The following is a 26,200-nucleotide window of genomic DNA, read 5'->3' as shown; positions in this document are numbered from 1 at the left end:
CATAAATGATATGCATCATCATAACAATTTTATATATATATATATATATATATATATATATGACAGGATCTAAAAGATACACGATTCTATAATAAAACTTGAATTAGTAAAATAATAAAATAAAATAGTGACGAACTGTCACACATATAATTATACTGTCATGAAGGATATACAATATATCAATTTAAATTACACAATTTTATATAGTGCATTGGCATTAAGTCCATTAGGATGCAAAGTATCTAACTATGAATCCAATAAGTTTGTTTTATGAGTCTATTCATGGCACCATGCACAATATCTATTGGCATGAAAGAAAAATCGAGTAGAGAGTGATTATTGGTGTTAAAGTGTGTTGAAATATTAGAGGAAAACAGGATCTCTATAATTTTTTATATGCATGCAATGATTATTCATTCTCTTAGAAACATGCTGAAGTGTTTGTCCAACATATTGCATGCTTCATTTTTTACAGGTTATCAAATGAATCACATCAGTTGATATGCAGTTAGTGTTATCACGTAGAGAAAATACCTCTTCTCTATTAGCACTACTGAAAAAAGTACTTTCTCTTATGTTTGCACATTGAAAGCACTGGTGTCTGTTACGTTTAGATGACAAAAAGTGTCTTTTTTTATTTTCTGTTTGCTTAGTTCTAATTAAAAAATCTTGCAAATTCTTGGGTCTTCTATAAGCGAGAATTGGTTTAATTTTGTAAAGTGATTTTACACTGGTTTTATTGGATAAATTTAGGAGACTATAATATTTATTAATTATACGACCTATATTAGGTAATGAAGGATTATACTGTATTGCGAAAGGAATTACATTGTACATCTCTCTCTATTTTATATTCTTCTGTGTTTAAAGCCTCATGTTGAGGTAAGATTACGGGCTTCAGCGCAGAATCAATTATATGTGTAGTATAATTTCTATTTTGGAAATATATTTGTAATTTATTCAACGAATTTTGTAATTGACAATCATCTGAAATAATGTGTCGGTATCTTTTGGCCTGGCTATATGGTATACTGTTTTTACATGCCATGGGATGACATGAAGAATATTCTACATATTAGTGGTTATTAGTTTCCTTGATATGAATATTTGTAGAGATAGTGTTATTAATATTTTTTATTACATTTACATCTAAAAATGAAACATGTGTACTAGATGCAGTATAAGTAAATTTAATCATTGGGTGAAAATGATTTAGGCGATCAATACATTTTTGAGTTCTTCAGTTGAATGGTTCCAGCTCATAAATATGTCATCTAAAAATCTGAACCAAACAGATGGATTAAACACGTGCCATGCCTTTGTGTGAATAATTCTCCTAGATGCCACCCTATGGTTACATGACAATGGCAAAGCCAGCTGACAGCAAGCATAAGCAAAATGGACAAAGTTTTGCAGCTGGTAAAGTCAGTTTAAATGGTATTTGTTTATTAGTCATAGAAAATTACTTTCATTCAGAGTCAATGTAATAAGACAATGTGACAAGACAACTCTCATGGATAATTTATTACAATTAATGAGAAATTATTTCTTATCAGTGACAGCTTTTATTATTTAGAGCTGAATACAGATGCTGTTGTGTTGTTCAAATTACTGGTTGTTCTACAATCAGCTGGGATATAATGTTGACAATGAATTTTTGGTATTTGATCAGGCATTACTAGGTTTTTAATGTATTCTAATAAAATTCCTGGATCAAACAGATCAATTACTTTGCTAAATGATGCCTCTTCATTGCACAATTCCCAAAATTTTATTTTGGTTCCTGAGGGACTGATATGCCATCTACTGGGTTGATTTTCTGTCAGTTGCAAAATCAAGGGAGAGAAATGGATCTGCATCCAAGCATACTTCAAATGTGATGGATGGTGGAATTACTGGATATCCTTCATATCATAATAAGGAAGATTTTGTAGTCTGTTCATACTTCAAGAACATAATGGCAAATCAGTCCAGGAGTAAATAAAAAGACTTTGAGTACCTTTGTGACTTGTGATAATTTTTGAACAGAAATAATTACAAGAAAATGATTTTATCCATTGATCCAAGAGATACATATTTCAGTTTTCCAATATATTACCATTTTTAATCTTGTATAAACAAATATGAAAATTGAGGCTGAACGTGATACTATGATACTTTATAAAGTTGCTTGTTGAGCCATAAAGTGTCTAGTGCACAGAGGGTCATTATGAAAATTGTGAGACAACCATTTGGCTCATACAAGAGTGAATTTGTCACTCCATCTACCTTAATAACAGCATTAACATATTAACATATTCTTCAATTTATATCCAAAACCAGAAAATTCTGGAAAAAGTTATATCTTGCATTAATGGTCAACTACAAGGCGACACACTTTGTTCTGTCTCAGGGAATTACCTCTTTTAATTTCTTGTTGATGCAGAACACTGCAATGCATTTCCACATGGGTAAAAGTTTTTTTTTATAAAAAGAATACATATATTTCTATACAGAGTGCCAATCAGATGTCCATCAAGGCATTCCTGTCTAGCAATAGAGGGAAAAGATAATGTTCATAAATAGTACCTGAATTGTAATAACTCATTAACCACAAATTTCATATTTCTTAGCCAATTGTTTTGTTGCTTTTTTACTATTGAGAGAAAGCTTATGTTTTGGCATTTTGACATGAACCAAACTTAAACATGTATTAACTTCCCTGAAATATTCCTCCATAAACATTCCAGGCAACACAAGAACAATTCAACAATACAAAAACCAAACTTCAGCCAGTTTTTATTAAATGACTTGAAAGCCATCATGAAACACTTCTGATCCCTTTAATACTTCAAACATCTTATAAAACATCCCACATCTGGTCTCAACTCTCCAGATTACAACAGTAATTAACAGTGTGTTGAGTACACATGTCAACATTCATAACATAATTGCCACACATGATTGCACTGGTATTATATTTCCAGTCTCCAGTACACTGGTTCCCAATGGTTACTGGGGATCATATGAACAAATGTACTGAATATTTTTTTCTTAAAAAAAATAAACATTTCTTTTTCTAAAGTGATAGATTGAAATTTTAAAATGCATGCACAATAGACAGCCTTTAAATTTACATTTTTTTTAAAGCACAGATAGAATCACATCTATGTTGATAGGCAATTAAACAAATACTGATATTTGATTCAAAAGTTAATCCAATCAAGTCATAGTTGATTCCCTCTTCCTCTAAGATACATGTAAAAGATAATCTTGAAACAATCCAACCTTGATTCTTCAACGTACTTAAGCATTGACTCTGCCTAGTTCATACTGAATTTGCACAGGGGCTTCTTAAGGGTAAATAGTCTAGCAAATATCATTGGCACATATAGTCAATTTATTAGACAGTGTAAGCTCCCTAAGAAATTATGCCACAGGTGAGTCAAGGGTTATTAAGACTGATGCTCTGGCCCAAATCAATGAGCGTCAAAAACATGCAAAGCTTGAAATTTGCATTCATCAGAAATGGGTAAAATTTAAATTCCATACATTTAATACCAAGGGTACAAGTCTAAGGAGAACACTGCCATATATTTTAACAATATAAGCCGAATTTCAAAGTTTAATAAAGATCTGATCAGAAATTTGTACAGAGTGGTATTAAATAACTATTGACAGATAAATGGATGAATGGAACAGCACAATGGATGTAGGGATATACCATAGCTGATGACTGGCATAGGAAGATGGATGTAGGGATATACCATAGCTGATGACTGACATAGGAAGATGGATGTAGGGATATACCACCACAGCTGATGACTGGTATAGGAAGGTGGATGTAGGGATATACCACAGCTGATGACTGGCATAGGAAGATGGATGCAGGGATATACCACAGCTGATGACTGGCATAGGAAGATGGATGCAGGGATATACTACAGCTAATGACTGGCATAGGAAGATGGATGCAGGGATATACAACAGCTGATGACTGAATAACTAATTTCAGATTTGGGAAGTGGATGCCACCAGTACTAATTGTCTGGCTGATAATATCTAGCCAGTAGCTACAAAAGCTCCTTTTCTGGCGATTGTCTGTTAATACAGGCTACAGGCACACACTCATCAGGCAGCATACAATAATCCTCAAACCCATTTTTTAGTGCTTTATGGTCCAGGTGTGGAGCTACTCATAAACAAAAGTGTCGCTACTAGTATAAAAAAAAAATATGTGCAAGGTACATGTATTTTGAAAAACGAATTTTCAAGGTTTAATATTAACTTCTTTGGATTTATCATGGTCTCATTATTACATATTTATAATTTCCCCCATAAACCCAAAGTCCTACAATGTTTTTGGGGTGCTGAGGTCTTATTGCCAATAACAGCACTGTGTAGTGTGTTCCAATGCCAATTAACATCAGGATGATAAGTCAAATTTTTAGGAATATCTCACACACTTAACATCCCATATTGGTGGCTTTCTACAAATTAAAGTTACAATGTTTTAGTCAGACTTTACTTACATTGATGTCTTTTTCCTAATAAATGCAAATTCCCACACAAGCAAATGGACATGTTTTCAAATTCTGTTTGCCTACATTTCAGTTGGCTAGATTGTAATGGAATCTGGAATACCAAAATCGGTTTAAAGGATCATAAGAAACTTGAATGAAATGAAGCAATCTAAACACATTTCTTCAATATTAATATATTTTTATTCATATCATTAAAGGATACTTCAGCTTAACCTGGTTTCAGCATTCCAAGCTTCCATCGCTTTCCAAAGTATATTAGAGTTATCCCCATGTTGCTTGCACATAGTTAAAAAAGAGTCTGGATCGTGCTCGATTTAAAAAAAAATTATGTCCAGACACCTGGGATTAACAAAAAGAAATTTGTAAAAATTGTTTTAAAAAAATGTGAATTTTCATAAGAAAAAACTACAAAATGGTTGTATGGCTGTACACTGACAAAAATCATTTTTTTAATGAAAAATTACGGGTAACCCATACAAGTTTACAGGTATGAGAAAATGAAAACAGCCACGCAGAGCTAGCCATTTTCTGAGAGATGCACATCAGAATTATGGCTCAGCTTTGTGTTTTCAAACCAAAATCAACCCTTAATGTTCAGATATTGAAAACTGTCAGTTGTTTAAATCTCCCCAAGACATACAGTTTTTATAACCAGGATTAGAGTTTAAGGGAAACCCAGGAAATACCTTCCCTTTAAATGTGTAACCCCATATGAGGAGTAAAACTATGGTGTGAAACTTATTATTTTTTTATGAAATCATAGGATAGGCAATGAATTCTTAAATCAAAGGAGAGTATTCAGCTACTATACAAGTTTTGATTTCCGACAATGAATGAAGGGAAGGTTTTCAATTGTGTCAAACTACCTATTATTGAGTTAAAAGAAAGACATAAAATGAATGTTAATATTTTAACCCAGAGATTAATCTTGTGTGTGGACAGATGGAGAAACACATCAATGTGATTGCTATGTTAATACATTAACCCCTGGAGGTTTTTGTCATTTTCGCCTGAAATTAGAGTAGGAAACACATTCTGAAATCTATTTCTGAAATACATCCTCAGACATCAACTTCCAGGTGATTTTCCAATAACATAATGCCTAGTTGTGTTAGAAAAATTGTTTTTCATTGGCTATTTGGCACGTGCATGAGTAGAAGGGTAAAAGTTGAGTTCTTTTTTTTTTTTTTGCTTAATGGACCCATTATTTTTGTATCAAGACCACTCTTTATTCCAAATGCCTATCTTATCCTACTTTTTGCAAAGGTTCATCTGTCCATTTGCAGTTCATACTGGTCTGCCTTAGATCTGAGATCAAAATCTGGACACAAAATTGGATTCCAACAAAGGGCGAATTTTGGGTGGAAAAATCAGGTCCAAAAAAGGAGGTTTTCCCCTCTGTATTTTGTATTGCAACTAGAACTTCCAGATTATTTGGTATCACCATAGAGCTACATCTATCTACCTTTCTATAATACCACCCACTTTAGTGTATCATGCATGACCTTGATGCTACAGAGCTCAGCAGTAGGCTACTACCTCCTGCCACATTAACTCATCACCAGGGGTTAATGTGTTAAGCTTCCACCAAGGTGGACAAAGCAACATTAGAGAAAAATGTGGCAGCATGAGAGGCTTGGTTTGGTGTTTTATGGAACAGAAACACAAATTGGATATTTACTGCATAAGGCAACTGGAACAAAGATTATTTCCCATGGACACACCATGGTAGCTGATCCAACAACAGAATGCAAGCCCTCATGACCACTACACGTAGAGTTTCTGCCCCTAGTCTGGCACACTAACCAATAAGCCACTGAGAAGACATCAGTTAACTTTATAATGTCTGTTCAAGAAATAAGACAAGATACCTTTGTACTGCTGATTTTAATGTTCCTCGGACATCTTTCTCCTGTTTTGAATCTGAAAAATAAAAAAGTTGTAAGATTACAAATAAAAAACACTAGAACACATATATTTCATTTGTGACCATAACAATTTCAAGATTATATTTAAATAATATAGGACATGGCTCAAGACCTCTACCCATTAATAGTTTGGACACTACTCAAGAAAACCAATCAATAGTTTGGGCACTAATAAAGACATACCAATTAATGGTTTCAACACTAATCAAGACATCTACTGATTGATAACTTGGACACTTCTCTAGACCCATTAACGGTTTGGACACTACACAAGGCATCTATCCATTTATAGTTCTAAAAGGACTTATGTTTACCAAGCTGCAAATTGCAGGTCCCTTCATCCATTGATATGGCGGACTAAGTACATAAAACTATTCAAAATAAATAAATAAATAGGCCAGATGGATTTTATGGATGAATGGATGGCACATAACAGAATGTAAAACCATTTCTGACTTCCATATCTACCAATGATCCTAGCAACCTCAAATTTGTTAAATTCCTTGCAGTAGTCACAGAGAAGTGATGAAAACTTTATTAACTGCATGACATTTCCCAACCTCCTCAATTCTAATATCTCAAATAAACATATAAATTAAATATATAAAATTAAAGTGGACAAAAACATGTTAATATTTATACCTACACCAACTAATGACTTGTAAATGGAGTTTAAGTACATGTAGTATCACCTTATTATATATCAAGTACATGTAGTATCACCTTATTATATATCAAGTACATGTACATGTAGTATCACCTTATTATATATCAAGTACATGTACATGTAGTATCACCTTATTATATATCAAGGACATGTAGTATCACCTTATTATATATCAAGTACATGTAGTATCACCTTATTATATATCAAGTACATGTAGTATCACCTTATTATATATCAAGGACATGTAGTATCACCTTATTATATATCAAGTACATGTATATGTAGTATCACCTTATTACATGTATATATCAAGTACATGTACATGTAGTATCACCTTATTATATATCAAGGACATGTAGTATCACCTTATTATATATCAAGTACATGTATATGTAGTATCATCTTATTATATATCAAGTACATGTACATGTAGTATCACCTTATTATATATCAAGGACATGTAGTATCACCTTATTATATATCAAGTACATGTACATGTAGTATCACCTAATTATATATCAAGGACATGTAGTATCACCTTATTATATATCAAGTACATGTAGTATCACCTTATTATATATCAAGTACATGTACATGTAGTATCACCTAATTATATATCAAGGACATGTAGTATCACCCTATTATATATCAAATACATGTAGTATCACCTTATTATATATCAAGTACATGTAGTATCACCTTATTATATATCAAGTACATGTAGTATCACCTTATTATATATCAAGGACATGTAGTATCACCTTATTATATATCAAGGACATGTAGTATCACCTTATTATATATCAAGGACATGTAGTATCACCTTATGATATATCAAGGTGGCAATACAACTAGGTGATGTGTGGATGGGCAGAAATTACACACAGACAGATGCATAGGATGCCATACTACCAATTTATCACCACTCTTCTTTGAAGTACAAGGGTAATAATAAACTTTGGTAGGTTTACAAATGAGTCATGACAGTTAATGTCCACTATGAAATTAGAAAACTCCATCAGTTGGGGAAAATCTTACTTTTTGGGGACATTGAAATTTGTTTGCAGTCATGCATGTTAATTCAACTGTACCCATATATAGAGAAATAACTGACCTTCATGTGCTTTGATTTTCTTTGGTAGTTGCAAACTTAATTTATTGCTGCTCAAATGATATTAAATCAATAAAAAATATTGCCTATTAAAAAAAAATATTAGCACAGAAATAAGTATTGAGTGCAGTTTTTATCCATATTTGTCTCCAGTCTGTGCCATTTTGAATGTGTCTGTGTGAACACTGGGTAAATATGAAGCCACCTAAAATTTTGTTCAAATTTAGGAAACATAAATCATGAGTTATAACTGTATACATTCCACATGTGGACTAGCATTACTATTCTGGACTGGGACTTTTCATACAAAAGCTATACAAGTCTTATACACATTCAAAATGTCAGATAATCATGGACAAGTCCAAGTGTTTTATATTGTGACCAATTTTTTTTGGCTAATTATTTTGTTTTCTTCAAATTATTTGGATTCCAAGAGATTATTTTTCCCTGGATAATACTTGTGCTCTAAATTAATTCTTGGACAAAGACAGTCATCAAAATTTACACAGAATTCAGACACTGGAATATTATTTTCTGTGATTCAACAAAGAACTGTTGACACATCAATACGATGCTGACCACAGCATATGACATCGCCTTCCATTTTGGATTTCAACAGGATTAAAACTCAGTTTCATTAGGACTTTTATTACTAGGACTTCTATTTTTTAATTCTTAGATTATTTTTGCATTTGATTTGTAAAACCATAAGTTCTTTTTCTCATTTTTACCTTGTTTTTCTAGGGAAATAAATTATTTTTTACATTTTTAAAGCTTGTTGTCTTTTTTACTTGTTAAGTTTTGTAAGACTCTAAACACATAACAAACCAATGACTGTAATTCTATACAACCAAAGACTGTAACTCTATACAACCAGTGACTGTAACTCTATACAACCAAACACTGTAATTCTATACAACCAAACACTGTAATTCTATACAACCAAAGACTGTAACTCTATACAACCTAAGACTGTAACTCTATACAACCAAATACTGTAATTCTATACAACCAAACACTGTAATTCTATACAATAAAAGACAGTAACTCTATACAACCAACGACTGTAATTCTATACAACCAAAGACTGTAACTCTATACAACCTAAGACTGTAACTCTATACAACCAAAGACTGTAACTCTATACAACCAAGGACTGTAACTCTATACAACCAAAGACTGTAACTATATAAAACAAAAGACTGTAACTCTATACAACCAAAGACTGTAACTATATAAAACAAAAGACTGTAATTCTATACAACCAAAGAATGTAACTGTATACAACCAAAGACTGTAGCTTTATACAACCAAAGACTGTAATTTTATACAATCAAAGACTGTAATTCATTACCACAAATAATAATAACTGCTGAATCCTCAAAATAATTTTTTGAATAATTTTCAAAATTATTATGTATACACTTTTTTATAAAATAATTTTTTCTTGTAAAGATTGATGCTGCTTTGTTCAAAATTGTCATTATTCACCAAAGTAAAGTGTATGTCACCGAAGTCATGTAGATGTCACCAGTCATGTAGATGTCACCATAGTCATGTAGATGTCACCAGTCATGTAGATGTCACCATAGTCATGTATATGTCGCCAGTCATGAAGATGTCACCATAGTCATGAAGATGTCACCAGTCATGTAGATGTTACCAGTCATGTAGATGTCACCAGTCATGTAGATGTCACCATAGTCATGTAGATGTCACCATAGTCATGTAGATGCATTTATTTATACATGTATTAAATTAAAAATTGTCATTTTAAACTTTAATACTGCTATTCTTACAACAAAGCATATTCAATCCTGATTGATGAATGTTCTGCACCTTAACTGTTATCAAAAATGAAATGACTGATCGTTATGGACATAACCGTGGCCAGGTACTAAACTGTCCCCATATTTCAACATTAGCTTAGCATCATGTATTTCTTGGAGCATGTATCATTGACCATCCTAACTTTGTGCACATCCTTGATTCATGCCATCTTTCTCTATGTCATGTGTCAAGATCCTCATGTCATCAACTGGGTCAATAAGATCCTGATGTCATCAACTGGGTCAATAAGATCCTGATGTCATCAACTGGGTCAATAAGTTCCTGATGTCATCAACTGGGTCAATAAGATGCTGATGTCATCAACTGGGTCAATAAGATCCTGACATCATCAACTGGGTCAATAAGATGCTGATGTCATCAACTGGGTCAATAAGATCCTGACATCATCAACTGGGTCAATAAGATCCTGATGTCATCAACTGGGTCAATAAGATCCTGATGTCATCAACTGGGTCAATAAGATACTGATGTCATCAACTGGGTCAGTAAGATCCTGACGTCATCAACTGGGTCAATAAAATCCTGACGTCATCAACTGGGTCAATAAGATCCTGATGTCATCAACTGGGTCAATAAGATCCTGATGTCATCAACTGGGTCAATAAGATCCTGATGTCATCAACTGGGTCAGTAAGATCCTGACGTCATCAACTGGGTCAATAAAATCCTGACGTCATCAACTGGGTCAATAAGATGCTGATGTCATCAACTGGGTCAATAAGATCCTGATGTCATCAACTGGGTCAATAAGATCCTGATGTCATCAACTGGGTCAGTAAGATCCTGATGTCATCAACTGGGTCAATAAGATCCTGACATCATCAACTGGGTCAATAAGATCCTGATGTCATCAACTGGGTCAATAAGATCCTGATGTCATCAACTGGGTCAATAAGATCCTGATGTCATCAACTGCGTCAATACCTTTCATTAAGATTGACAGTAAGTGCTGATGAGAAATATTCTATAAAATAAAAATTTAAATACATACTACAAATGTAAATGTCCAATGTAACTAATGCCATAGTTGCCAGAAGTTTGTTGTTGTAGGGTTTATTGCCATTTTTCAGCACAAGATATGCTATACATGGCGGCTAGTATGTTTGGTGGAGGAAGAACCCTGGAAAACCAAGGAAAGAAACACCAAACCACAAGAAGCTACTGGCAAGCTTTCTCACATACCCACTTTAGCCAAGACCGAGACTCGAACCTATGCAGAGGTGAGATGGCAGTGATCTGTAACGGCGAGTGCTTCAGACCGCTCAGGCACTTGGGACCCCCAGAAGTTTGTGACCCTGGAGTGCATGTTTGGTGTTCCCGTCAAGGCCACTGTTCACATGCTTGTTTTCTTTTCTGTTTTGTTAGTGTGGAAACCCACAACAGAGATTTTTACAAAAACTTGGTTACTATAACTTGCACTTCTTATATCATGTTATGCTAAATGAATCCAATGGAAAACTATACAAAATGAAATTTTTCACTGAAATATTTTAATACAAGGTGGAAAAATCTTTGTTATAAAATAGCATGAAAAAATATCTTTAAAAATTTGCTATATATTTTTTAATTTTATCAAAAGTTTAAAAGAAAAATTAAAAAAAGCATTTTATTTTTTCTTTCATATTTTTTTCATCATCACTTGTATGTCTTTTATTGCAGCTACTTTGCATGTGAAAGAATGAAATATATTATAGATACAAATATTAATAATACAGGGACATCATATAACTAATTAATATACCTTGGCCTAATTTTCACATTTCAGTTGTATGTCATGTGGCATTTATTTCAGAGAAAAAGCATTTTATAAATGACTCCTGCTACATAATACTTTAGATCAATATCACAGATCTTGCTCCACACAAGTTTTAGGGTTACCCTTCCATCCATTTGATTACTGTGCAATATACACTTGTATCTCACCTATATCCGAAAAAAGCAATAATTATTACTTTCATGAATATTACTTCTTATAAATACGATGTTCTTTTGTTGCGCAATATAACATCTCTTTGTACTGCATGATGTATGGATATGTATCGTGGGCCAGTGACCTATATTACAAAATAAAAACTATTTAATTTATTAATTTATTTCTGGGGCATGAACCATGAACATCAATCCAGAAATAGACAATATTTGATATTCTTGAAAAAATTAGCTGGCAAAGAATTTGGAGACTTTTTAAACATTTTCAAAAATATGAATAGATGAAGCAGACAGAGCTGAACACTTTTTATGTTGATTTTTCGCACCATATTATAATGTAAGTGTTACAATTCAAGTTAATAGCACAAACCATGGCAGGTCAAGGATATAGTGACCTTCCAAACCATGGCAGGTCAAGGATATAGTGACCTTCCAAAGAATATGAGTGTATGAGGACTAAAATAAAATGTATAATTACCAGTTTTAAACTTAAAGTTATGTGTAATCAAATTCTAAAAACTGTACATATTTTATTGAAATAGTCACATGTTTTCTTCTGAATTTTTCTCATCCAATGGGTTTTAACTGAGTATTGGATTGTCTGACACCCTAATATGATGGTCCTCTAATTTGATGCAGTGTCACAAGCTCATACAGAGGTCTTGGGAATGCCTAAATGTGCATATTTGGATGCCATTTTTTTAAATCTGGAACACAGATCACTTAAATAGGAATCATCCGCATGCATGCAATAGGTGGGCGGCAAAATTCAAAGACTTGCCAGTCCTGCTTCAGCCACCTGCTTATTGGGAAAATGTATTGATCAATTAGCTGTGCCGATATTTACAATGACAGAATTCAGTGACTAAAAGACCCTTTGATGTACATGTTGCCATTATAAGGGTACATCAAAAGAACATGAACTGATATTTACAGTGCTTGAATTCAGAGGCAGAAAGATCCAGAGATGAACATGTGGTCATTTATAAGAGTATATCAAATAAACAACTTAGCTTTCATTATTGTGTTCATTTCCTAGTGTAACGGAATAATCAGAACACGTGACCTTGGAATCAGGACATATTGAGACTTAGACAAAACGCTATTTGCAAATTTGTATAAACATTTTGGGGTTAAACGGCAAACTGACGAAGACTGTAATGAAATTTAGAAGAGTGCTAAAATTGCTAGAACTGATAGTTTGGATGGGACAGTAGCCAAGTGAAAAAGTGTGTGATGCCTAGCTTAGTGCTTGGAATAAAACCATTCCTTGAATTGACAAAATTCAGTCTCACTCTGATGGACAAACAAGAGCTATGTCAGTATTCTAAAGAATGTAGAAATTAAACTCATTGGCAACCAATAGTTCTTTTAATTTGCATAGTTTTCTGGGAGGGGACTGCAACTTTTGATGGTGGGACTCCTATTTTTACCAAAAAGGGAGTCCTGGACTCCAAGTTTTAAATTCCTAGCGAGATCTCTATCATAGTTCTCGAGCGAACATATCTTTTATTGACATCACAAACACATTTATTTATACTGATCAACATATAGTCATGCAGACAGAAATATTTGTCAAAAATCTGATTATTCTCATTTGTGAAATGAGTATGTGTGATTTAGCTTTAAAACAAATTCAGTCATATCACTATGATGTCTACAGTATGACAGTTTATAGTGATATCTAGCACTGGGGCATCATGCCGCAGACATGTAGCATGATGTCCCACCCAGTCACATTATCTTGACATCAGGCCGACCAGTCCTAGCACTAAACTCTTAATGCTGAGTGCCAAGCGAGACAACTGTATGTACCATTTTTATACTAAACAAAAATTTTAACTTAATAATGGTAAGTATTACAATAAATGAAAATAAAACTCTCTGTTACATTATGTCCTCTGATTATTCGCACTTTTAGAGCCATACAGTATGAAAGATCCAGACCAGTTTTAACAACAACAAAAAAAGCTGGGCTTTCAACAATATTTTCCTTCATGTTAACTTGGCCTTATATAATATTTGATTTTTATTAATGTAACCCAGGTTAACTGCAATTGAAGTGAAATTTGCTTTCAGTGAACCAATGATATGTACATCTAGTGGATGTAGAATGTGGGTTGTGTGTGGTGACAACCCCAATAATTCAATTTGATTCTCTTGTATAAGTTTGATGACAGCAAGCATCAAGGCTTATGTGGCTGTCATGAGAAGTAGCACTGGTCTTGTTGATTCACAATGATGTAAAACAAATTCCTTAAACCAATGAATATGCATGTGATTTGGATTTTTTAACATAGATTTAATAATTTTTCAGTCATATCGCTATGATGTCTGCAGTGTGGCAGTTTATAGTGATGTCTAGCACTGAGGCATCATGCTGCAGACATGTAGCATGATGTCCCACCCAGTCACATTATCTTGACACCAGGCCAACCAGTCCTAACACTAACCTCTTAATGCTGAGTGCCAAGCAACAAAGCTGTTAGTACCATTTTTATAAGTCTTTGGTATGACTTGGCCGGGGATTGATTGCATGACCTCCCACATCCAAGGTGAATGCTCTAACCACTAGGCCACCGGAGTGGTCTTTAAACTAATGAGTGAAGAGTGTTCCATTCATATACCCATAAGCAGAGTTTCCAAATAACCAGGAACCTGGAACACCTTCCTTATAAGCCATATGGGGTAAACATTTTTCAAAACTGTGCAGTTATGTGAATTGATGCTGTTATGAACTTTTTGGTAAAAGTGTTGGCCTTTGATATCAATACCTTTCTGCCTACTTTTTTCTTTTCCATTGGATCTCGTCTCATCACAATTGAAAATCTGATCTGGCCTGTCTTGTATTCCCAATCTATTTAGTGTATCTTGAAGAAGAATGAAGTATTGATTTATCACATTCATATTTGTCACGCTATCATAGCTGCCAACCTTCCAGGCTCACAATTAGTGAAAATAGGGATAAAAAGTCGTGAATTTGGACAAGAATTCGTGAAAAATACCATGACAATAACTCCATCCACTCTGACCACTCCATCCACTCTGACGTCAATACTACACTATATCAAGTTTGCAATATAAAACTAAAACACTACATATATGCAGAAATATTTATTTATCAAGACTTGATACTATGGCAGACTTGAACTTCCTCAACTGCTTGATCGTAAATTTGTTTTCTAAACAGTTCAGACTTCTTGCCTGCTGATTGATCTTGGTGACTAAAATTACTGACAAATTTTCTGCAGTTAAGGAGGCTCTAAAGTCTTATTTTTCCTCACTAGAGAAAATACACTTTTGCTGTCACTGTTGCTGTGAGGAATGCACAGGAGCTGCAGTACCTTTGGTTCTTCCACAGGAAAATTTGGAAGCGATTTTCGAGTCCGGCAACATTTGTCAGAACAAATGTTTAGCATGGTCTCCAGCTGATAAAGGTAGATTGTGTTCAACAAGAAAACAAACAAATAATGCTTCAGCGTTGGTAGCCTGCATTTCTTTCGCCAATTGTTTAAAATATTCCAGAGCTGAAATCTGTGAATTCTTAATTTTTCCAACTTCTATGTGTTTTTTGCAACTGACATGCTTCCTCACATCATCTCTGCGATGGCACACTGAGTGCAAAAAGTATGATGAACATCAATGTTTAATGTCTGAATGCACGGCCAATTTTTGATATATTCCAAACTTCACTTTTTGAGTATTACATTTCTTTTTCCTTGGTGGTGAAGACATTTTCAAGCTCTTACATGCGATGCTGAACGGTAACTCAAATCAGTGTTGGTGACGCATGTGTAGAGCAAAATTCCGGTTAGGCCCCAGTTTCTCTCAAAAGCATTTGTAAAACTATTCTTATACATATAGATTAAAATAGGCTAAAATGCTTGCTACCGGGCGAACTGTACTAATCGGCTGCAGATCTACTAATATTGTGACCAGCAGTACCGGACCGTTTGGCAACTGAGGGTTGGAGAATTCATGAATTTTTGGCTTGTGGCGTGAATCTGTGAATCGCTGAAAAAGTCGTGAAATTCACACCAAATTCATGAGGGTTGGCAGCTATGCACTATTCCTGCTTCAGTCCAGTTGATCTGCATGTTTTTCTGATAGTTCAGGATGTCTCTTAAAAATTTTCCTAAACCATTTGTCACTGGGTCCTTTATTCATGTTAAAAAGAGAAGGAAGCCCATTTTGTTTCATGATGGTAATTACATATTGCCAGGTAAGTTTTGGTCAATGGAAAACCTTCTTGTGCCAAATACGTCAAATAATTTGCAAAGGAAGACTCTTCATTTGCTGTTCGCATAGAAAATCTACTAGGGTCCTTTTTGTGTAACTTCCCTTTCACATGGTCATCCATTTTTTTGAGAGCCTTGAGGCTTGTGAAATTGTGAGCCTCTGTTTCACTGATGAAACTGCAGACTGAAGGTCTGCTGTTCTATACCTCTTTGACATCACTAAAGAAATAAAATAAAATATGAGTCTGTTATTTATTAAGTTGTCTTTACTATTGTAGATAACATTTATTATAAATATTTTTTTTCTATACATTGTTCATGCTGCATGTGTAACTGTCTTTGAAAAAAAAATCATCATTTCTTTCTCTCTCTCCAATGAATTATTCAATTTGTGACAATATAATAAAGTACAAAAATGTAATACATCTTATGTAAAACCCAATAAAATAATGTGCAGAAGGAAACATATTCAAGATGCATAATTAATAAAATTAGGGACATATATGTTATCCCTGACTCTGTCGATAATTTCCGAGCCAATGTTAATTTGAGAAGGTATGTTTGTTACATTTTGCACAGTATATTTCAAATTGCTTTTGTAATTTAATGCACTTCGTTTTAACATAGAACCTGAGATGGCAGACACAATGCAATCTGGTGTGGATCTGGGTGTGAATTTGGGTGGATTTGGGTGTTTCATAATAATGTTTAAAATGGGGATTTTCATTCCATTCTTTACTTAAACAACTTACCTAATGCTCAGTTTTGTTCAGTCTTATCATCTACAATCACCCTTCTTATTTTCTCAACAGGAAACAAAACTTTGCGTGTGGATCTGGGTGTGGATTTGGGTGTTTCATAATAATGTTTAAAATGGGGATTTTCATTCCATTCTTTACTTAAACAACTTACCTAATGCTCAGTTTTGTTCAGTCTTATCATCTACAATCACCCTTCTTATTTTCTCAACAGGAAACAAAACTTTGCGATCGCTCGTTATAATTACTATGGCAACATTTTCTACGCTGCGAGAATTGGTCTTTAACCAGTAGTGTTTCCAAAATAATGAGAGATTTCAGTATGAAAGAAATATATTTCTGAAATGTGGAAATAACTTGGTTAAGTGAGTCAAAACCGTCTAGGATACTCAAGCACAGGCACTTGATTCATGGGGAAACCAATGATAACACACTCCCAATTAAATGGGAGTGTGTTTAGTCCTACATGTAAGACCTTGATGCTGATATTTATGTTTTGGGCATAAGGGTCTTACTGCCTAACTAACAGTGCTGTGTAGTGTGTATTGATGTCCACTAACATTGTTACAAAAGTAACATTTTCAGGAATATCTCACACAACTGGCAACTAAAATATTGGCGCTTTTATACAAAGTAAAATCATAATGTTTTAGTCAGACTTTACTTACTCTGATGTCTTTTCTCTAATAAATTCAAATTCTCACAAAAGAAATGGACCTGCTTTCAAGTTTCATTGGCCTACATTTCAGTTGACTGGAAAGTGATGAAAGCCAGGAATGCCAAAACTGGGTTAAGTTGAAATATTATTCTTTAACGAAATGAATAAAAATATATTATGCCTCTTAGAACTCTAAAGAAACGTTTAGTTTCATTCAAGAAACATATCCGCCACATGAACCTACTTAAACATACATTGGCATACCTCGACTACTGTTGCATTACAACAAATTCAAATGTATGTCGACGGAACATGAAAATGCATCCATTTGCTAGTGACATGTTTTCATTCCGCCAGGATAAAGACAGCACAGTAAGTATAATAACTACACATAAATTAGTGGAAGAGTGTTGACATTTGCTGCCAAATGTGCGAGATATTCCTGAAATTTTGAATACTCGTTCCGATTTCAACGACATCGGAACACGCTATACAAATCCGTTATTTGGACAGTAAGACATAGCACTGAAACAAAACCAACATGTGCTATGTCTTACATTGTAGGACAAGGAGTGTGTTATCGTTGGTTTCTCAGGAATCAAGTGCTTGTATACAAGGCTCAATCTGAAGGGAGAAAACAAGTGGAAATAAACCTGAATATACTTCATTTCGTCTGACACCTATGGTATGGTCGCTAACAAAATGCACTTTTCTTTGTGTATTTAAATCAAAATATTCTTTTAGTTCATTTGATCGTCTTGTTTTCCCACTGGCTGGAAGGCCACATATTATTACAAGAGGCATGTTTACACCGGAAGATATTTGTTATAGTACAGACTGGATCCAAACTTTAATCTTCTTGTATATTGTTAACCCATAGTTGGAAAGGACGCTACTTGTGAGCTAGTCTGCATTATTCATTAAGAAGAAGAAGTATAGGAACTATATATTCGAAATCATTATAATCATCTTAACGAAAACCGAAGTTAGCCAGACTGGTCCTATATCTTGTTGTCAACTAAAGTCGGTGTATGCTGTTATTCAATATGCAGGCTAATAATTGGGCCAATATAATATTTTCCCGCTTAATACTTGTTGGCGCCTTTTTTAAAGGGCTCAGTGGTAGTGCTGAAGAGGACAGACACATTCAGACGTGAACAGCCTGAGAAGAAAGTCCGCAAGATGCCCGTCAACACTGCTCTCCTTCGCTTTGCTAAACTCTCAAACAACGCATTCATACCAACGAAGGGTTCAAAATTAGCAGCTGGTTATGATTTGTACAGGTTTAAATGGTTTTCTTTCCCCACCTTGTTTGGGCATTTGTATTGCAGTAATCCCACAATATGAAAAGTCAGCCCTGTTATGCATGTCGTTTTGGTTAACGTATTAATTCAACTCTAATACCTTTACTAGTTTTCATAATTAAATTGTGAAACCCGTGACCCAGCACAGACCCGTATGCAAGTGCTGGGCGGAGGGGTTTCCAGAATTACAATAGGGTTTGTCGCGAAACGGTACCAGACAAAACGGCGATTCCAAAATAATAGTAAGAATTATTATTTGCAAGTTTGCAAAGTAGATTATTATTAACTGAAGCATTTTGATGTCGAAGTTTATTGTTCCTAATAGAAAATATTGAGTATATGTACCACCATGTCGGCCTAGTCCTACATGTAAGACGTAGCACATGTTGATTTTGTTTAGGTGCAGTGTCCTACTATCCAAATAACGGCCTTGTTTAGTGTGTTCTGATGTCATTGACATCGGAATTAGTAATAAAAGTTTAGGAACATCAGACACGCTTGGCAGCCTATATTGACGTTCTTCCACTAATTGATGTGTAATTAATATCCTTACTGTGCTGTCTTTATCCTGGTGGAATGAAAATATGACACTAGCAAATGGATGCATTTTCACATTCCGTTGACATACATTTAAATTTGTTGCAATGCGACGGTAGTTGAGGTATGCTGAAGTAGGTTCATGTTGGGGATCTGTTTCTTGAACGAAACGACCCTTGCTTACAGTTCCAATAGGCATAATATATTTTTATTCATTTCGTTAAAAAATATTCCAACTTAACCCGATTTCGGCGTTCTCGGCTTTCATCGTTTTGCAGCCAACTGAAATGTAGGCCAAAGAAACTTGAGAACGGGTCCATTTCTTCTGTGAGAATTGGAATTTATTAGAGAAAAGGCATCAGAGTAAGTAAAGACTAAAACATGATAACTTTACTTTGTAGAAAAGCGTTGTTATTTTAGTTGTCAGTTGTGTGGATTTTTACTTTCGAAACGATGTTAGTCAACATCAAAACACTACACAGCACCGTTTGTTAGGCTGTAAGACCCTGACGCCCAAAATATAAATATCAGCGTTGGGTCTTACATGTAGGACTACATGTTGGCCAATTCTGCGCAACAATACTTCTTTTCTGTAAATATTGGATCATGTGCTATTTTGAGTCAAATAAGAAAGTGATATTCATAAAGTTTACAAAAATGTCTTGCATTTCGACTCAAAATGCATATGAAAATATGATTTCTAAATGTCAACATGAATACCCACTCCATGACCTTAAACTTGTAACCTGCAAAATCCTATTTACTATAGATCTTTTAGATTCATGCAAATATATACATTATATTAAAGATGGAAATTCTGCATCTTTATCCAAGTTTCCATTTTTGCAAGAAGTTGTCCCACACATACAATATTGTCTGCTACCTATTCCACACCTGCTAACTCTTACAATTTTGCAAGAAGTCTTACGAAAATTACCGGTAAAATCTGGATAATTGGTTCATCCGTGTTTTATTTGGATCCCGGTTTCATCTTAGAACTGGTGAAATTAGTCATGGGAACCAGACTAACTTTACAGCAGCACCCCAGATGCTTTAAACTGCAACTATTGTTCATGCGAAGCGTCTGCATGATCAAACTTTTGATTACAGTTATTAAAAATGGTGTCCAGAAAGCGATGCATGTTTAAGATGAAAGGTAATATAAGCTTCTAGAAGAGTATTAATAATCGACATGGACAAAAAAGGAGTATTCAGATTCTTGTGAATAAAAGCTGGAAATGACGCAATTACGTTTATTGGATGTCACAGGCCAATTTGAGTATGACTTGTGGCAGGAGATATGATTGCCGTCAAGTGAAATGGAAAAGAATTTCCAAGAATTATGTCAAGTTGAGAGATAGCAACAATCCATTGAGCTGCATAGGGTTTGCGGGGCCCTGAGTGGTCTAAAGCGCTCTTCGTTACGGATCACTGCCATCTCACCTCTGTCTGCGTGGGTTTGAGTCTAGGATTCAGCCAGTGTGGGTATGTGAGAAAGCTTGCCAGTAGCTTCTCATGAGTCGGTGGTTCTTCCCAGGGTTTTCCTGGGTTCTTCCTCCACCATTAATACTGGCCGCCATGCGTAGCCTATCGTGTGCTGAAATATGGTGTTAAACCCAACAACAACAAGCATAGGGTTTGGAACTAGAGTTTGTGCAACTACTAATGGTAAATGAAGTCTATGCGTACTTTACAAACTTTTCAGTTGAACATAATGGTTATCGTTGATGCGTCAAACTTTTAATTATGTTTTCCAGCTTTACAATAGCAGTTATTGATATTTTGTTACACCTTACTGAAAACTGGTCAATCTTCGAGGGAAAAAATCAACTGCCTTACTGAGACTGACTCATCAGGGTTGGCAGGTCTGCCATCGTGTGAACTTGACGCTAGAACAGCATTCTCAAGAAATTCCCTGGTGCATAATCTGTTTCTAAATTCTTTAAGAATTCTTCCCCATAAACAAGACATTGTAAACATTACATCTATTCATTGTTGTTTCTCTTCCACATAATAGCTTATTTTTTATAAAATGTTGAACTTTACTAACTTTTATACAAGATCAATTTAGTTAATCTCTTGCCATTTATTGGCATTGTTACTAGACATGAATTTTCTCCTTTTTATAGTGGAATTCAGCTTTTCTCCTGACTTGAATCAGATTTTCTTGATATAATCTTGTATCATCATGGTCTGTCCAGTCCCATTTTGCAATGACCCTTGTAAATTATTTGTTCCATATATTAGTTAGCACATGACTCATAAATTGTATTCTGATTGGTCAAAGATTTAAATGAATCTTCGTGTAATGGAAGAAGAAGCATGCTTGCAAAACATGGCATCCCGAGTTGTTGAGAGAGCATGACACGAAAAATTTACATAAAGGTTTTAAAGCATATGGGAATAGCTGGAGCGAGAATTTGATGGAAATTTAGTTGGTCAATTTACCAAGACTCACTAGTGGCCATCAGAGACAAGTCACCACTGTTTATTTCTCACTTGGTTTCTATTCATAAAACTTTCATATAAAATTTACTTTATATAACTAACTGCTCAGGTGTACTGGCTACTGATTTTGTTGGCCCAAGTCTGCTATGAAATTATCTGGTGGCAATTTTGCATCCAGTTTGGATGTATACAGGATTCAGTCTTTCAGATCCTAACTTGGCCGTTGGCAGTTTGTGAGCACTAAATTTGCCCAAATTGCTGACTTTGCACAATCGGCACATTCGAGGTTGTTTTAATACTATGCCAATCTCATGCTAGTCTGGTTGTAATGCAGTGGTTCCTAACAACAGCAACAATAAATAGGACTTTCCAACGCAACAGCATTTCCAGCATTAAACCACCACCACCACCCCTTGTTTTCTAATGAAACCCAGGAAATGGTTGCAACCTGGTTTTGGAAACTACTTATATAATGGTATGTCTCCTTAAGATTAGCCACCTGGAAACCTAGCACACACAAAGTGATATTTATCATCTGATGTTGACATAATTATGATAGATTGATAAATTTTTATTGTTGGGCATGTAATTCAGTTTATCAAAACATGTGATGTAAAATCATTCTCAAAAGTTGGCATGTCAAAACAATTGTCTACATGAATGTTGCCGACTTCAGCATGACATGAAAGTGATTCAAGACTCCCCAGAATAAAAGGCACAGCAACTTTATGTAATATTTCATTGAGGGACTCGATTCTACGTTGTGAGATTTTGTGCTTCAGTCAGCATGATCGCTTGATTGATAATGTAGATAAATAAAAATGTTAAAATAGACTGCAACAAAATTGAAGTTAAGATAATTAAGTTCCTTGCTTTTTAATTTTTAAGATATTTTACCACAACACTCTTTCTCTCATTTCCAAAAGATTCCTTTCTGTTTATTTGTGTATATATTTTAATGCGTTTATTTATCTCTGTTTGCCAGAAAAACATTACTAATGATCTAAATTGAGATAGGGACTGTTCCAGTAAAACATACCCCCTGGGAGGAAGGCACTTTCAAATTCAACCAACCCACAACAGAAGCAAGTTTAAAAAATTATGATCCACCATCAGATATGTTTTAATTAAAAAACCTTGCCCCCTACAGAAGCATATTTTTGTAACATAATTTCTGGCTATGGGTTAGTGGGCGGTATAAGCGATTTTAATATTGGGTTGGGGACAGAAGCGATTCAAATGACAGCTGGCTGGAGGTAATATACTGAATTCTTACAGATCATATAATCTACTGCATATTTTTATTTGTATTCATTCATTATGATCAATCTTTTGTTTGTTTGTCAGCCAAGTATATCTCTGATACTGTGAAATCACAAATTTTCATGGTGGCTTATTATTTGTAGATGTCTTTGATCAGTCCCTTAATACCTACTAATTTAACATCTATGAATACAGATTTTATAATAGATATTTCTATTCTAATACAGAATCATGAATTTGTATCCTTACTTAAACTGAGTTTACTAAAGTGATCACTGTCTTGCTATTTTTCTTTGTTCTCAGGCATGCTGCTTTTGATTAGAATAATAGTTAACTCTTGTATTGCTTTAAATGTGTTGTCAGATTCTATGATTTCCTTGTTTTTATTTTTTTCAATAAATGTTTTGGTAAACTTATAATACATGATTTGTCGGGAAAAAAAACATTGATGCCTGTGGAAGTGATGTTGCATTATTTCTGTCTACTTTTACACTATATCATTTCTTGTAAGAACATCTTTTTCAGTTACCGATGTCTTATTTTTATGCCTTGTTACAAGACTAATATAAAGTTATAAAATAATATATCAAGTCAAACATTTTTATATCATAAGTTAGATTTTTAAAAATGGATGAAAGTCAAGGAATCATTTTTCCCAGAATGCTCTTAAATTCAATGTCATTGCAGTTAACTGTATTGTCAACAGCATCATCATCATCACTGATGGCCTAGCAGTAACATTCTGCACTTTAAATCCAGTTGTCACAGGTTCTATCTCCCACTTCTAGTCTTTCATATGAGACTTGTACCTATGGCCTGAGGGGCTTTCATGGCAGAGTGATATAAGATGCTTGTCTTGTAATACAGATCTAAGGGGCTTCCATGGCAGTGGTACAAGATGCTTGTCATGTGATTACTTGCCTCCAATGTGTAAATGAGAATGTTGCCAGTTACTTGTGGAAGGTCAGTGGTTCTACATAAGTGGTGTTTGTTGTCTCAAAAGGACTTGGATTTTCTTCAGCAGTAAAACTTGCTGCCATATATAGATTCTCTTCATCTGAAAATAGTGTAAAGGTCATAATGATCTACTGAAACCTGAAATCTTGTGTCTAAAAGACTTCGGCTGTTGGAGATAAACATCAAATCAACACAGGCTCCATGTGCCCAAGTGTACTAAGGTGCTTGCTTTTACATCACTTGCACATCTCACAAAGTGAGTTTGTGACACAGATCAACCAATTTAGGTTGGTGGTCTTTTGGGGTTCTTCCTCCACCTAATATATTGTTAAAAAATAATATATAAAAAACCAACAAATCAACTGTGGCAACAGCAGCAAATGTACTAGTCAATCATTTTTGCCACAGCTGTATGAGCTTATAACTTTTGACTAAAGTAATTTTTGTAGACCTTTGAATATCATCAATTATGCCTTTCTGACAGTTACCAAAAAGTCATTTTCAGTTGGTACAAGTGAATATTTCATGGTGAGAATATGAGATAGAAAAGCCTTGAGCAAAAATCCTGCATCACACACTGCCGAAAAGTTTACATTTTAAATTTTCGCTGACAATGTTTATTGTTCCAACTAGAACTGTTATAACTTATTCAAGCTATATTCACCAATATCCGGAGATGTGCATCTGTAATAAATATTTGTAACAAAGTATGTGAATGCATCAATGTTTTTCAATGATGCATTTGAACTGAGCATCAATCACAATCAACAAGCCAAAAAATAAAATTATTCACATCTCTCAGGCAAAAGTAGTGTATAATCATAATCTGCCAAAAGATTTTTCAATTTGCCAAATAATTTTTCCAGCCATACTGATTGAGACCAGAAGGATAATGTTGCACACATAAAAAAGAGGCAGACTTCTACTCATTATTGTTTTTATTATACTTCTCCATTCCAGCCTGTTCTTATGATCTTGTCCCCCCCCATACTGTTTGTCTTGTTTATGATATGTATCTAAATTTCTCAATTACTTTTCCTACTACTATACAGATGTTCTGTGAATATAAGTGTGAAACGCAATGGGGAGACTAAATCCAAGATTGAAAACCTCTACATTTCTGGATGTATTCTGCTTGGATTCCATATTTCTGCACAAAACACAAGAGTTCAGGACTCTCTGTACTAATTCAGTTCCCACTGTAAACCTGTGCAAACACCATGATATTAAAATTCAGTAACATAAAATTTTGAGTGCTCATGATCAAATTTGTATCAGTATAGACACATCTATGACGGCAGCTTTTGTGAAAAGAAAACCATAACAGCCGCACCATTTTCTGGACCTGTACAAATTTGAAATGTGTGCTTTCAATACTACACCAAAGAGTCAGCTGCTGACTTCAGTAATGAATCGTCCAAACTCTGGTTTGTAAAAGGACGGAAATTATGTTAATAAAACAATGTCCCTCACTTTTTTCAGTTACAAGTACGACAGGCTCCCAAAAGGCTGTTTTTACTAAAATCTTTCATTATCAACCAATCAGGAACAGTCAAACCCATATATACTCTATTTTAGCTTCACTGATTTATAGTATGGTTCTCATTCTTTCACATCTGTCATAACGAGTCCTTTAACAACTTTCAATGGTTGTAAGCCTTTTTCAACCATGCTGACTGGACACACTGTAAGATAATGTTCAAGTAACAGAAATACCATGGGATAACCAGAGACAAATAAAATCGAATAGTTAAGTTATCTCCCCTGCAGGGATGCTGCCAGGATTTCAGGATTTACTCCAAGTTTTGTGTGTGTGTGTGATCTCCAATGAGGAAGTGGTGGCGGGAGGAATAGCCATTGTTAAATATCTCCCTAACACTTGACTGTCTGTCACTCTTTCTTACTGTTCCACTGTTAAGCTCTGCTCAAATCAAAATTCTTGAAGAGATGTCATCTCTAGTTGTATCGTATTTATTACTGTGATGTAATTGGGCATGGTCACGTGGTTGTGGTGGGGTCTTGGTTGGG

At 34.5% G+C, this 26,200-nt stretch overlaps 2 protein-coding genes across 4 annotated transcripts in view; one reads left to right on the top strand and one right to left on the bottom strand.

The window, feature by feature from the left end:
* The window catches only part of LOC149794165 (protein KTI12 homolog), a 145,258-nt gene that overhangs the window by 34,359 nt on the left and 84,699 nt on the right, over positions 1-26,200 (bottom strand). The window contains exons 1-2 of one of the 2 annotated variants that reach the window (XM_089968264.1): positions 18,317-18,641; positions 6,395-6,446 (exon numbers count right to left, since the gene is read on the bottom strand). In XM_089968264.1, coding sequence (XP_089824390.1) covers positions 6,395-6,446; positions 18,317-18,467 — 203 coding nt within the window. In that variant the 5' untranslated portion in view covers positions 18,468-18,641. Of the gene's footprint in view, positions 1-6,394; positions 6,447-18,316; positions 18,642-26,200 lie in introns of those variants that run through there. The other variant, XM_089968265.1, reaches the window with a different exon arrangement.
* Positions 18,708-26,200, top strand: part of LOC149794166 (deoxyuridine 5'-triphosphate nucleotidohydrolase-like) — a 42,694-nt gene continuing 35,201 nt past the window's right edge. Inside the window, exon 1 of one of the 2 annotated variants that reach the window (XR_016422973.1) lies at positions 18,708-18,946. Coding sequence is in view for 1 of the 2 variants with exons in the window: in XM_089968266.1 (XP_089824392.1) it covers positions 18,846-18,946 (101 nt within the window). In the remaining variant the exon portion in view is untranslated. The remainder of the gene's footprint in view (positions 18,947-26,200) is intronic. The other variant, XM_089968266.1, reaches the window with a different exon arrangement.

The sequence above is a fragment of the Sinohyriopsis cumingii genome, chromosome 8 (genome assembly GCF_028554795.1).
Source record: "Sinohyriopsis cumingii isolate HCF-2022 chromosome 8, ASM2855479v2, whole genome shotgun sequence".
In the NCBI taxonomy this organism is placed as follows: Eukaryota; Metazoa; Mollusca; class Bivalvia; order Unionida; family Unionidae; genus Sinohyriopsis; species Sinohyriopsis cumingii.
Note: the sequence above shows the minus strand (reverse complement) of the source record. Positions and strands in the feature narration are given on the sequence as shown.